Raw genomic sequence first — 15,664 nt, 5'->3', positions numbered from 1 at the left:
TCGTAATTTTGCATAATTTTCACTTAATTTTGTGCCCTTTCAGTGATTTATAGTAAAGCCTCCATACAAGCTATTGTCACCTAGAGATAGAGGCTTGTAAGTGCTCCAAGCCAATTTATTTTAGCATTTTTTTATTTCTTATTTGTTACATTTCCTAGCTTCTAATTAGTACTGCTGTAATGTGTATTGATGGCCACTTTTCGCTAGGTAGCAGTGTGAAGCAGTAACAGAGGATCTCTGCTTTCAGCTTTTGTATTTTCTGTTATCAGAGAGAAATCAAAGCATTCCAAGAATTGACAGCACAACTGCTGCACTGTGGGGTAATTGTTGCCATTCTTATGCGAGGTGGGGTTCTTATGTGGAGTGATTGCTGCACTGTGGAGTAATCATTGCATTTCATTTGTGAGGGTTATTGCTGCATTGCAGTTCTGCCAACTGAGGTAAAAACTAAAGCAGTGTATGTAACTCAAACAAGATAACTCTATTGAAGCTGCTATTGTGATGTGCTTTCCCTGTGCAAAATAATCAGGCTTGCAGGATAAAATAAATAATGTACCCAGCTTGAAAAAAAACTGAAAATGCAACTGTAATACTGTTTTAAAAGTTTTTATTTTGATTTCAATCTAAAAGAAAACCTGTCACAAAAAAAGTTCCCCTGGGGGGTACTCACCTCCGATGGGGAACCCTCCGGATCCTATTGAGGCTTCCCCCATCCTCCTTGGTCCCACGGCGGTCTCGCTGTGCCGCTCCAAACAGCAGGGATGTAAATATTTACCTTCCTGCCTCCAGCGCAGGCGCAGTATCGGCTCTCTGCTCGGAGATAGGTGGAAATAGCCGATCACTGCCTATCTCTGTGCAGAGAGAAGCAACAGCGCCCCCTCTGGAGCCAGGGAAGGTAAATATATCAAGCCTTGTCAGGCTTGTCGAACCCGGATTGTGGGGGAGCCAGCACTGGACTGCCTGCAGCTACAGGGGTGGGGGAAGCCTCATTGGGACCCTGAGGTTTCCCCCTCCCGAGGTAAGTGCCCCCCCCCCCCCCCCCCCCCCCCGGTTTTTTGGTACAGGATGATTTTTTTGGTACAGAGTCTCTTTAAAATGATAAAATATTGCATTAAAAAATGTAGGTTGTTACAACTAACATGTGGCACATTTTAAAGGGTAACTGTAGTGGGGCAACAACAGTTGCACAATCCAAAGCGCCTGTTCAGTACTTTCAACTCCCTTCTCCGTCCACCCCCTCCTCCTCCTTCTTCATGCTTATCAGCTGAAGAATTTGCAACATACTTTACAGATAATTGCAAAAATCCGTAGTGTGTTTTCCACGCAGACATCAAACTCCATCTCCACTCCTCTTGTTGACTGCTCTCTTTCCAGTTTCTCTCCACTCTCCGAACATTCGCTCTCTTCCCTTATCTCCAAATCCCATCTAACTACCTGTTCTTTGGATCCTATCCCATCACATCTCATTCCACAGCTATCCACATCCCTCATCCCTGCCCTAACATCGCTGTTTAACCTATCCCTCTCCACAGGAATTTTTCCATCCTCACTCAAGAGGGCTGTTGTAACACCACTACTTAAAAAACCATCTCTAGACCCCACCGAACTTGCTAACTACCGCCCAGTGTCACTTCTTCCATTTGCATCTAAATTACTTGAACGCCACATCCATGCAGAACTAAGTCAGTATTTATCTGCAAATTCCTTGCCCGATCAGTTCCAATCTGGCTTCCGGCCAAACCACTCCACAGAAACAGCCCTCACCAAAGTAGCTAATGATCTCCTCACAGCTAAATCCAAAGGCTATTATTCCATACTCATCCTTCTAGATCTGTCATCAGCATTCGACACTGTCGACCACACTCTACTCCTACAGATCCTTTCATCTATAGGAATAAAGGACCTCTCTCTCTCCTGGATATCTTCCTACCTGTCTGGAAGGTCTTTCACTGTTTCTTATTCAGATCAGGCCTCCTCTTCACATCCTCTGTCTGTAGGGGTACCTCAAGGCTCTGTCCTCGGTCCCCTCCTCTTCTCCATCTACATGCACGGTCTTGGTAACTTAATCAGCTCATTTGGTTTCCAATACCACCTATATGCAGACGATACACAACTGTACCTCTCGGCCCCAGACCTTAACTCCCTCCTCACACGGGTTCCCGACTGCCTGTCCGCTATTTCCTCTTTCATGTCCTCTCGCTTCTTAAAACTTAATATGAATAAAACTGGACTAATAGTCTTTCCACCATCCCTGTCCACCCCTTTGCCTGATATTACAATAAATGTTAACAACACGTCTATAACATCAGTTCCCAAAGCACGGTGCTTGGGGGTAATATTTGATTCTTCTCTCTCATTTACTCCTCACATTAACTCCCTAACCAGCTCCTGCCATTTCCAACTGAAAAACATAGCACGTATCCCACCTTTTCTCTCCCATGACACAACCAAAATGTTAGTACATGCTCTTATTATATCTCGATTGGACTATTGCAATATATTGCTTGGTGGACTTCCAACTAACCTACTAACTAACTCTTCCTCTGCTGCTCCTCTATGGCAAGCTCTTCACTGGCTACCAATTAATGAGAGGATTCAGTTCAAACTTTTAACCATAACCTACAAAGCTCTCCACAATCTCTCTCCCCTGTACATCTCCTCACTAGTCTCCAGATACCAACCCAACCGCAATCTCAGATCTGCACACGAGCTTCTTCTATCCTCTTCTACAATTACCTCCTCCTTCTCACGTGCCTCACCCCTCCTCTGGAATGCCCTTCCACAACACATCCGCCACTCTCCCACCTTTAAAATCTTTAAACGCTCCCTCAAAACCCACCTTTTCCGACAAGCATATTCTCTAGCTTAGGCCATGCACCCACTAAATAACCTAATTACGCACTGCCTGTACATATACTGTATACTTCCCCCACCTCTTGTTTCCACCCCATTCCTTTAGATTGTAAGCTCGCAAGGGCAGGGCTCTCACCCTTTTGTGTCATGGAATGTTATTAATCAATTGCTTGCACACTGTTAGAAATGTATACATTTTAGTCATCATGTTAAATCAAGTTGTAATCAGCAGTGCTGTATCTTGTATCAGTGTTCATATTTGATGTATATCATTGTCTGTATCATTATGTATCCCTTGTTTGTTTTCTTACATTGTACAGCGCCACAGAATATGTTGGCGCTTTATAAATAAATAATACTAATAATAATAACAACAACTTACTTACTCACCTGTGTTACAGATTGCCCAGCAAGATCATGGTGAACCAGAACTCCTAGGAGTGTGTAAGGGGCTACAAAGGACCAAAAAGCCCTCTTGCGAAAATGTTATGAAAAACAGAAGTTTGCCTTCTTAAAACAGAAGGGATTTCCGATTATTGCATTTCATCAGTTCTGGAGGTGTGTTTAGCTATCAGGGACAACAAAGAGATGATTTGCATATTCAGCAGTGATGCATTGTGGGAGACCTCATTTGCTCACTCCAACCTGAATAATCGCAAATACCTTCTGTTTTTAGAGGCAAACTCACCTGTGAAGAGCGAAGGCTCCGGTTCCCATAAAGCCTTCCTGGTCCTCTCTGCATCTCTTCGTTCCAAAGCTGGCCCCGCCCATTGCAACCATTCCGGACATGAATGGGAAAATTCTATGTAAAAGTACAAAAATTCTATGTAAAAATGTAAAAAAAAAAATTGAAGCAAAATTATAACCTGTTGTGGTCAGGTTTTTGCAAATTTGCGCTAACCATTTCTATTTATTTATTGTATTTATAAAGTGCCAACATATTACGCAGCGCTGAACATTAGTTAAAGTTATAGACAATGATTAGAGGTGACATACAGAATTTACCATGACCTCTGATCCGGTCAAGATCGATTACGTAGGACTTCACTATCCCATACGGTCTCAACGCGAACCTACTGTAAGCCTACAGCAGGTAACTCTATTCTGCTCGCTCATCCCAGACACACTATCAATGCTATACCCACTAGGTTTACTAGGGCAGCACGCAATTGTTCAAATCGAGAAGAACTTGATCAGGAGTGCATTTTGGTAGAAGCAAGATTGAAACAAAGGGAATACTCAAATAAACAATTGGCGGCGGGGCACCTTAAAGGCACCAGAAGACAACGTTCTGAACCCTTGAAAACTAGAAATCGAGATGGAGCCGGAGGAGATGGGGTGACTTTTGTTACCGAGTACAGCCTGGAGTTTAATAAAATCACTAATATCGTTAAAAAATATATTCCGGTGCTGCATTCGGATTCAAAACTCAAAGTGATCCTGGATAGGGGGTGTCGCTTCTCAGCTAGAAGGGCCCAAACTTTGGGATCCATTCTCTCCCCCAGTCTTTTCCGGTCGCCGCCTGCAATTATTGCCACTGTCACAATCGAGGCACCTCAGTTTTTTCTTTTGCACATAATAAAAATTTTCCTATCAAACAGTATGTAAATTGTAACACTAAATATACGGTATACGTGATTTCCTGTACACTATGCCGCATCCAATATGTGGGATGCACCACTTGCACGTATAGCAGAGCATTATTGCGGCACTAACTGGAACACTTTTCGTAAATCGGCAGTTTCTAAACATTTTGAAATTGGATGAATTCATAGAATGGGTACTCGTACACCACAGGGTTTGAATAAACGTTGGGATTTTAGCTTAGTACTGTATATACATATTGATACCTTTCTACCAGCGTTTTATCTATGACAGATACTTTATTATACTCTCACTAGATAATGCTTTCTCATTTTGTGGAGTTTAATCACCATGAATATGATGTCCTTGTAACCCAGTGGTAACTTTTTTACATCGTTTTAAATAACTGCCATTGTTATTATTCTATATTTGTATTATGTTTTATATGCCAATTAAAAGATGTATTGTTCCTTTAAGGAGTTGGCTGTATTCGGTATGGGGTGGAGTCATGTCCCCTCCTGCCCCTATATAAGCCTGCTCCATAACTGGCTCACTTTACACTGTGACTAAGGGCAGACTGTATGCATGATATGCGTCAGTTGATCCTATAGTTTTATAGCGTTTTGATGCATGTGCATATCTTCATATTGGATACGTCCTAAATAAAGTTTCTGTTTGGAATCCTGGATTGGTGCGGACCTTCTTGCTGTATAGTTTTATTGCACTGTATTGTGGAATCTTTTCAATAAATTTATCAGCCCTTTTCGTCGACCTGGTCTGGATTGTGGATCCTTCCTTGTTTGTGTATTGAGACTGGCCTGGCTTACCAGATCCTGCACCAACTGGTGTGATTGGTGGGGGGTTGAGCGTACATGAACTTTTTTTCTTTGCATACAGCAATAAGACAATACAGGAATACAAGAAAGACCAGATCATGCAGCACAGTATGAGTACAAGGTAATGCTTAGGCAGTCACTGGAGGGGAGCATGGAGATTAGGCAAGTTAGGTTCACTCAGATGCATATCATGGGTGCACAGTAATGGAGGTGCATGATCAGGTAGGACACAAAAGGAGGACCCTGCTCAAAAGCTTACAGGGAGAGGTAGGGACACGAAAGGTAGGGGACCAGAGTTCAGCTGAGGGTTTAGAGCACCAGTGAGGAGAGGTAGGCCAGAGTGAAAAGGTGAGTTTTGAGGGCATTCTTAAAGATGTTGAAGGAGGAGGCTGCCCTAATGGGTGGAGGTAGGAAGTTCCATAGTGTTGGAGCAGTTCTTGAGAAGTCCTGGAGGTGTGAATGAGACTGGATGATGCAGGGGGCGGTCAGGTAAAGTTCATTGGAGAAGCGGAGTGAGCGGCTAGGTGTGTACCTCTGAGTAAGATCCGAAATGTAGGTTGAACCATATTAATTTAACTTTAGGATTTGTGGGAAAATATATTCACAAAAAAAAAGTCAGAGTCCACAAAGTTGGAAATGATTTCAAAATTTTATGTGAAATATTGAAACTTCAATAGATTCCCAGTTCTGCAATTCTGACCATCCCTAATAGCATACAATCAACATGTCCATTTGTCTGTTGCAACACACTGTGGAAAATTGTTAAATTTGGCCTATATGCACCTAGCTTTACAGCAATTCATTCCTTCATCACTCATGTTTGTAGGGTTTTCCAAAGCATCAAGGCCAGGTTTACATGTCCATTCCATGCATGTCCTCAATGATCCTTTATCAAGTTCTGTAGCGGTATTTAGCACCAGGGCCCATATGCAAGGCACTTTTTCTTCTGCATTTTCTCCTGGTTTCCTAGTAATATTCCCACACCTTACCATAAAATGCCTTTTAAACCACCAACTTACCTGACAATACTCAAAATACATTTGATTGTACTTTTTCATAAAGTTTAGGATACCTTTTCAATTGTAAAATAATTAAAAGTTATTTTAAACAGAATATAAAAATGATTTCCTAGGAGATAACTCAGGTGAAAAAAATAATTACATATGGGCCCAAGTTTGGCGACAATGGCCTCAATTCACTAAGATCATGCTGGAGATAATAAGGCAAGAGAAAACTTACGCTGGGTGCACACTATGAGATTTTCTGTCAGATCAATTATTTCCAACATGTTTGATTTGCTTTCCGAATGATTTCTGAGTATTTTCCGATCGACTTCCTATTAAAGTGAATGGAAATCAATTGAAAAATGCTCGGAAATTGATCGGAAAGCAAATCGGACATGTTGGAAATAATCAAACTGACAGTAAATCGGCCAGAAAATCTCATAGTGTGTACCTAGCATTACCTCCACACATCGATCGTGCCTTATTAAGGTGTAGAGGTACGTTTTCACAGTGAGAGAGTTGTCTTATCACTTCAGTCCTTAAAGTGAACCACCGGACTAAAAATCTACTCAGCAGAACTGAAAAGGCTTGGTGTTTCTTTAACAGTTTCACAGCATCAGAACTGGTTTTCTTACCAAAGCATCATTTTTAGCTGCATTTTTAGCTAAGCTCCACCCATCAAAGAAAAAAAGCCCAGGCTTTTTTCCCCTGATGCTGAGCAGAGCATGATGGGATTTCCTATGTTGTTATTCACGTTGCCTAGCAACTGGGAGGGGTGATCAGAACACAGGACAGTTGGAGCTGTGTCTCATGCTCCCTGTCACCTCCTTTCAACCAAAAAGATGGCTGCCATCATGAAATCAAACATTTGCCTGTTCTTTTAAAACAGTGTGGGTAAGAGATTATGTTACCTATCTATTTTAATTAACATAACTTATGTAACTTAACCATCTTAGCGGTATGGACGAGCTCAGCTCGTCCATCACCGCCGATGGCTGCCGCTCAGGCCCTGCTGGGCCGATTTTGACGAAATAAAGAGCAGCACACGCAGCCGGCACTTTGCCAGCCGCGTGTGCTGCCCGATCGCCGCCGCTCTGCGGCGATCCGCCGCGAGCAGCGGCGAAAGAGGGTCCCCCCAGCCGCCTGAGCCCTGCGCAGCCGGAACAAATAGTTCCGGCCAGCGCTGAGGGCTGGATCGGAGGCGGCGGACGTCAGGACGTCGGCTGACGTCCATGACGTCACTCCGCTCGTCGCCATGGCGACAGGAGAAGCCAAACACGGAAGGCTGCTCATTGTTAATTTTGGCCGCCGGAGGCGATCGGAAGAACGCCTCCGGAGCGCCATCTAGTGGGCTTTCATGCAGCCAACTTTCAGTTGGCTGCATGAAATAGTTTTTTTTTTATTTACAAAAAACCCTCATGCAGCCGCCCTGGCGATCTTAATAGAACGCCAGGGTGGTTAATGACAGTATGTTTGTTTAGGCTGGAGTTCCTCTTTAAGTTACCTCCTCTGTAGTTATTTTCACATAGAGTTATTTAACAGCCTGTCTTTAACTTTAGAATTCTGGTGTTATTTTAAGAATTGAAGAGTTAATTTTAGAAATCTCTCCTTAATTCAAAGACAGAAGAGTTATCTTTAGCTTTGCCTGAGGTCAAATGTTTCCGGAATACTACATGCCTTATCACCATGGTGATAACTCCAGAAACGTTATTAAAGACAGGAGATAACCTTAGTGAATTGAGACCAATGCAGGAGAAATAAAAAGGTCACACAATGGTGTTACACTAATTTTGAGGGTATCAGACTACTAAGGTAAACTCTGTATTGACACTTAGAAAATTCTTTAATAAAGCAATTTCCTCTCGTATATGGAGGGGAACATAGCAGGTGCAAAGTATGGCCTAAGCTTGCTCAGTAGCATGGGGCCACTCGTACATGGATTGTTTTCTGCTGTGCAGGGAGGCTGCACTCGTAAACAGAAGGGGGGGGGGAGGCATGGCCACAAAGAGGAAGAGCTTCCCGACCAGCAGCAAATGGGTCATAGAGGACTGGGAAAGCCTCTGGAGCACCCAGGATTCCCCCCTACTGACATAAATATGTAGCTTTTTTTTTTTTTTTTTTTATTACAAGTGTACTTTAAATAAGAATTCTGAAATTGGCTTTATATGTTTAGTTAACTTATGGTACTTCATGGTTTGTCCCAGACAGAGACTTACCTACAAATCACTGGGCCTTCCACAAAAACTCATCCCTTGCCTATCCAAAGCTTGAGGGCCCATCTTCCAATGATAAAACAAGTATGGCCATCATGATCTTCACACCCATAACAAGTGTAGTCATAAAAACACCTGATCTGATGCATGGACCCCTTTATCGGAGGGAGTGGAGTAGTAGTTAGGCTATTTCACAGCTCTGGGCCCCCCTGTGCCTGCAAGTACTTCTCACCTATAGTTACGCCCCCTGCTTCCAGAGCATGTCAGTATGCAATGGTAGATGCTAAGCCTTCTTGGAAATAGAAATAATACCTGTAAGATCCGGTGGCCACTCATGGCAGCGGAACGTTGAGACCCACACCGAGGCGCTAGCCTCTGGGCCTCGGCCTGTCTCTGACGTCACTGGAGCACATGGCACTCAGCTCCCATTCGATAAGCAGCGGACGCGATCTCAGTACGCATTCTGCCGCTGTAAACATTAACCACGTGTGTGCATTGCATGTCAGCATCTCTGCTGACACGCTCTCTGCTGATTGGGTACTTTGGATTCCTTTACTTTCTGATTGGTTAGTCCTAGTATGAAAGGTGAAATGAAAGGTGAGCGCCCTCTGTCATCGCCCGTGATAGCCTATGCTGGACTCGTTGCTGAGACTGCACTCACACCAAGTTGCCTGTCTTGCTGCCGACTTGTGTCTGTCTTTTAGCTAAGCTTCTTCCAGATTGCCTTATCGTTGCCAACCTCTGCCTGTACCTGACCACCCTTCTCTTTTGGATTACTGGTTGCCGACTCAGCTAGTACCCTGATTCCTCTGACTGCTGCCTGGACTGACCCCAGCTTGTAAAAGGACTTTCATGAACTCTGCCTGGACTGACTTTGGCCACAGCCTGCGATCTTGCCATAATCTGGATTGCCTATAGGCCTCAGGTGAACATTAACCACTTCAGGATTCTGCGTACGCTTCACTACGCCCCTGAATTCTGAAGTGGATTGCATGGAAACGGCCGCTCGTACGAGCGGTCGTTCCATGTCAGTTCACAGAGGGTGTCTCCATGAACACCCTTTACATATATATACAGCAGCCCCGTAGAGGAGATCGGCGATCCCCGGCCTCTGATTGGCCGGGGATCGCCGGCATCTGATAGGCTAAAGCCTATCCTATCCGGTGCAGGACGGCTTTCCGTCCTGCGCCGCACACAGGGAACGGGAGAGGGAGGGAAGGAGGCAGAGGGAGGACTAGTGCTGCGGAGGGGGGCTTTGAGGAGCCCCCCCCCCCCCCCCGCTAGGCACAGCAGCGCGGCGGCGATCAGACCCCCCCAGCAGGACATCCCCCTAGTGGGGAAAAAAGGGGGGAAGTCTGATCGCCCTGCCTGATTTCTGATCTGTGCTGCGGGCTGAAGAGCCCCCGCAGCACAGATCAGCCAAATCACCCGGAATCCGGAAGTGGTTTAAGTATACTGTGTTTGCATTGCTCATTGCTGTGTTTGGTGATTGCTGTCTTTAAGTTTGTATGCTACATCTGCCTGCAGGGTATTGTAGAATTGTATTAAGTAGGAGCTTTTTGCAGGCGTTAGGGCTGGGCTATAGGTCAGTCATATGGGCATACAGCCTGACGCATAGCAGGTGACCAGACAAACCTTTTATTCTAAAACATTTTTAGTCATCACCAAGCATGCAAGAGTGAAATATATGTCAACCTTTTTGTCCATCCTATGCCATTGCGTTGAAAACTTTTCAAGGATTTGGATACTGTCTGTGACCACTTTAACAAAAGTTAAAGTAGTCTGAAACTTAGCATTTTCTTCTTTGCTCTAAGGATTTGTTCACATCTAAATTCGAAATTTTCGATTTTCGATTTTGGGAGCGTTTTTAATTTTCCCCCTCCCGGCGCTCCACTGCGCAGTACGATTTTTTGCAAAGCGCTTTTGCAGAGCAATTCTGTTTTTTCACTTCAAGTCAGGAAGTGAACTCTTTGACCCAGAAAAGAATAAATAAAATGTATTTATTCTTAAAAACGCAAACACAATTGCCGGATTAAAAAAAAAAAAAAAAACGATTTGTGAGAGTTTTGCGTTTTTCCTATACCTTCCATTGTTGCAAAATCGACCCGAAAATGGTACATGCAGCATTTTGTGAATGGAAAACAGAGGAAACAAGGTGATATGAACTATTCCATAAGGATTTATTGCACAAGGTATTTTCGGGCATTTTTCAAAGTCGCCGGCGCTCAAAAAAAGTGCAAAACGCCCTAGGTGTGAACAAGCCCTTAAAGATTATTTACAGCCTTAAAAAAATATATAGCAGAACAGCATTTAAACAGTTAAAGACAGCACATTGTTCTGCAGTGGAAAGCTCCTTCAGCTTGTGATCCGCATCCAAAGAGGTGATAAAATGACTTAGTTGTTAAAATTAGTTACAACCAGCCACAGAAATGAATCAGAACTGTATGGAGCTAAATAGCAGAGACAGATGAAAAGTTTTCACTAGATAGCTGCTGTATTTATATATTAAAATCTATGCCTAAAATGCAATGGCAGCTTTCAGAGCAAATACACTGTACTTTGGGAACTTGCAATTTGTAATCAGGCAATATCAATTGTGCACAAAAAGAAATATGGTAACTGAATGGGTAATGCAAAGTAAGAAGACACATTTTTATTGAATGTTGTGTCAGAGTTTAATTCCACTGTAAGTACGGTAGTATTGCTTGTTCAGCCTCTGTTGTTCTGAAGTGCACCTGCAGTTTGGAAGATATTATATATTACTAGTAGACCTAAGCTCATTTAAAAATGGGCTTTAGCTCTGTGTTTAAACCCCTCCCCTCCGCCATCCCATCCATTCTGCCGTGACCACCGCCACTGCCGCACATTCACCGTGCATGCGCGTTGTGCGCCCGGCCGCCCCTGTCTGTCCTGTTCCCATCCAACGGCTGTCCCTGCGGCACATTCGCAGTAGCACACAGGGACACACACACGGACATGGGACGCAGAGACTGTAGGGTTTTATTATAAAGGATACACACTGTAAGCTTCCAGATCAGTTTAATGTAAACCTTCATCACAGCTACAAAGGTTGTCTGTAGGCACTGTTAGAATTTCTTATCAGAAAACCTAGCATACCTAGTATACCATTTGCACAGTGCATCACATTTGTAAAAAAAAAAAAAAAAAAAAAAAAAAAAAAAAAATAAAAAAAAATAAAAAACCTGGTATAACCTGTTTGAAATGTTTTTTAAGTCTTCAAATTGTGGTGACAAATGATCGTTCCTCGATTCAGTCTCAGTCTGCAGGACAATGTGGTGCAGGACCCCAAAAGTCTGAGACATGCCCTCTTTTATAGGTATTGCGAAGAACTGTAGAGGGTTGGGTCATTTTTTTTTTCATAGATAATATCTTCAGTGCAGGTAGAGCGTAAGGAGGAAACATTGGATAGGGGTTACGTGACTGCAACATAAAGACATTAAAGAAGGACATTAGGAGTTTGTTTTTATACCATTGCTGTTATTGTGATAGTTGGTGATGAGAGCTTGCTGAAGATCCATGTTCAGCAGTAAGAGAGACAGTCCATGAGGTCCCCCGCTCCCCTTGTTTGTTAAATAAATATATATTACTTGGTATGAGTCAATCATTTGAGTGGAAGGACTGAAAAGATTCATTTCATCAGCAAATAAGAACTGCTCCTCTGTACCAATCCCCAGATGGACAGATAATTATTATTGGCTGCCTGCATTATACGGAGATGCATGATCCGAGGAATGCCTTCAGTAACAGTAACAAGATGGGCAGTCCACAGACAAGTGTCCTGGCCTGAAGACTGCTTGCGCTGTTGTAACAAGTCCTCTTTGTTTCGAAGCTGACGCCATCTGCTGATATGTAACTCTTGTCTGACGTGCAGACGCTTTCTGTGGTGCATCCTCCAAGATAGAGGTTGGAGGTGAACATGGACTTCCGGGAACCTAAAGGACCTGCAAAAGATAAAGAGTAGTTAAGCATCAGTCCATACTGTATCTGACTGACACTGATGACGTTTAGACCATCAGATTATGTGACCTAAATGTAAAATTTTACATTTCAGATGAGCAATAAACCAGGGTTTCTGGAAAAATACTTGCTCGTGAATTTTTGCCAAAATCATTTTATCATCAAAAATGTCATTTTAAATTTTGAAAAACAATTTAAGAAAATACATTATATTTTTGCAATATTGTGAAAGTTCGTAAACACACAAAAAGGCATTTCTTTTAGTGTGAAAATGCAAAAAATTGTTTATTTTTAGAATGAAAATTTGCTAAAACTTATTACAAAATGATTTTCAGTGGTATTTTTGCTCAAAAGTTTAATCTAACATTTTTGTGTGAACGTTAATGCAAATCGAATATTGGCATTTTTAACATCACTGATTCATGGACAGGTTTTTTTACACTCTGTCCACTGTTCTGAAAGGATGCATTATGGGTACTGCTTCTTGCACATGTGGAAGTGTTACTTTTAACTCATTTCTGTTGAAATATCTTTACTCTAGTATTAGTCACCAATAGAGATTTTTTAAGGAAGAATTGTAAGAAGCAATACATTAAAAAAAAATCCTAAGTTATTAAGAATCATTAAATTATGCATTTTTGATTTTTTTAAGCCCTATTCTGGTAATAGAAATGTTTGCATAGCCAGATACAAGTATGTTGGCCTCTAATTACTTTTCAGGAGAGCTGTGGATGCAATTTGACTTCTCTGACTACACAGATAAAAGCATTGCTTTGCTAAATTGGTATGAAACTTAGCATTTCTTCTAAAATATTATTTGCAGTATGAAACCTACTACTACTAGAATAATAAGGAAGCAGTCAGGCCTGAGGGCTGGGAAAAAAGGGCGCAGGCAGCTAGTGGACAAGAAGGGCGCCGTCATTCACTCCCATAATAAATAACGTTTAATGGGCGCTGAACAGGAAAAAAGGGCGCCGGAAATAAATAACGTTTTACAAACCGCGCCCGGAGATTTTTAATGTTTTAGAACTGTGCTTGTGGTGATTTACGTTTAAAAAATGCACCAGTGACAAATAACATTTATAAAAATACTAAACATATTATCTTATTTATAACTAAAACATTATTCAAAATGTTATCCCTTACTGTTTGTAAAACATTATTATTCACAAAATAAAGCGATCAGTACCAAACGTAAATTGTAATATATTTTTTACAGTCACTATTTGTAAAACATTATTATCCACATAATAAAGCGATCAGTAAGGGGGGGTCTTAGGTTTAGGCACCACCAGGGGGTCTTAGGTTTAGGCACCACCAGGAGAGGTCTTAGGTTTAGGCACCACCAGGAGGGGTCTTAGGTTTAGGCACCACCAGGGGGGGTCTTAGGTTTAGGCACCACCAGGAGGGGTCTTAGGTTTAGGCACCACCAGGGGGGGTCTTAGGTTTAAGCACCGCCAGGGGGTCTTAGGTTTAGGCACCACCAGGGGGGTCTTAGGTTTAGGCACCACCAGGGGGATCTTAGGTTTAGGCACCACCAGGGGGGTCTTAGTGTTAGGCACCACCAGGGGGGTCTTAGGTTTAGGCACCACCAGGGGGGTCTTAGGTTTATGCACCACTAGGGGGGGGGTCTTAGGTTTAGGCACCACCAGGGGGGATCTTAGGTTTAGGCACCACCAGGGGATCTTAGGTTTAGGCACCACCAGGGGGGTCTTAGGTTTAGGCACCACTAGGGTGGTCTTATGCTGGGTACACACTATGAGATTTTTACTGTCAGATTGATTACTTCCAACATGTCTGATTTGCTTTCAGATCGATTTCCGAGCATTTTCTGGTCCATTTCCGTTAACTTTAATAGGAAATATGTTGGCAAATGCTCGGGAATCGATCGGAAAGCAAATCGAACATATTGGAAATAATCAATCTGACAGTAAATCGACCATAAAATCTCATAGTGTGTACCCAGCATTAGGTTTAGGCACCACCTGGGGGGTCTTAGGTTTAAGCACCACCAGCGGAGTCTTAGGTTTAGGCACCACCAGGGGGGGTCTTAGGTTTAGGCACCACCAGGGAGGAGTTAGGGTTAGGCACCACCAGGGAGGAGTTAGGGTTAGGCACCACCAGGGGAATTTTAGGGTTAGGCACCACCAGGGGGTCTTAGATTTAGGCACCACCAGGGGGGTCTAGGGGTTAGGGATAGGTACAGAGAGGATTCTGTGTGAGGTAGGGGTTAGGTACAGTTTTAGTAAAATTTTAGTAATACTTACTAATGTTTTACAGCACTTATTATGAACGTAGTTATATTTATATCATCGTTATAAACAATATTTTCAGATTTTATTATAAGAAGAAACCATAAATGAAGGTTCATCACAATAATATACAATTATAACGATTAAACATATATTATCGTTTTTTAATAAACATAAATATAAGTTTCACTTTTGAAACAGAGAAGATTAACGTTTTCACTATTGCCGATTTCATACACATTATTTAATGATTTATAGATTTGTAAAACATTATTTGTACACTAAATACAAAACAGTATTATCGTTTACACCCCGCGCCCTTTTTTCCCGACGCCCTTTTTGTACGTACGCATCAGGCCTGGTGCACACCGAGTGGTTCTTGCAGCGATCCACAAACTGCTTCTGCCAGTGAATATGCTTGGCTAATGTATTTCAATGGGATGCTGCACACCAGCGGTTTGAGTTTTTTAGCAAACCGCAAACGTGCCCCCTGCTGCACATTTGCGGTTTGCAGAAGCGTTTCTGCCTTAATGTTAAGCATAGGAAAACACAAACCGCTCTGGAAAATGCTACATCAGAGCTGTTTTCCAGGTGTTTTTGTTACATTAGTTGTTCAGTAAAAGCTGCACTGTAACTAACAATATTTGTAATCTGCTACACAAAAAAGTTCCAAAAAACGCTAGGCATGTTTAGAAAACGTCTCTAAACATGCCTAGAATGGCTCAGAAATCTGCTTCACAAACCTCTAGTGTTTTGCAGATCTGCTAGAGGTTTTTGGTGTGCACTGGGCCTAAAAACAGCACTTTATTCTTCAGTTTCTTCTTCAGTAGGAAGCTTACATCTGAAGTGAGAAGCTTATAGTGAACTACAGTCACTAAATGATCTTGTTTAGGTTTCCTTATCAGCCACAGTTGATGACACAAAAAACTGTCTGCTTTCTGAAC

At 42.5% G+C, this 15,664-nt stretch overlaps 1 protein-coding gene across 1 annotated transcript in view; it reads right to left on the bottom strand.

Moving 5' to 3' along the window:
• Positions 1-11,715: 11,715 nt before the first annotated feature.
• The window catches only part of LOC137523103 (phospholipase A2 inhibitor and Ly6/PLAUR domain-containing protein-like), a 43,951-nt gene continuing 40,002 nt past the window's right edge, over positions 11,716-15,664 (bottom strand). Inside the window, exon 5 of the mRNA XM_068243320.1 lies at positions 11,716-12,452. Coding sequence (XP_068099421.1) covers positions 12,217-12,452 — 236 coding nt within the window. The 3' untranslated portion in view covers positions 11,716-12,216. The remainder of the gene's footprint in view (positions 12,453-15,664) is intronic.

The sequence above is a fragment of the Hyperolius riggenbachi genome, chromosome 6 (assembly GCF_040937935.1).
Source record: "Hyperolius riggenbachi isolate aHypRig1 chromosome 6, aHypRig1.pri, whole genome shotgun sequence".
Lineage (NCBI taxonomy): Eukaryota > Metazoa > Chordata > Amphibia > Anura > Hyperoliidae > Hyperolius > Hyperolius riggenbachi.
The sequence above is the reverse complement of the archived record's forward strand: the minus strand, read 5'-3'. Positions and strand labels throughout refer to the sequence as shown.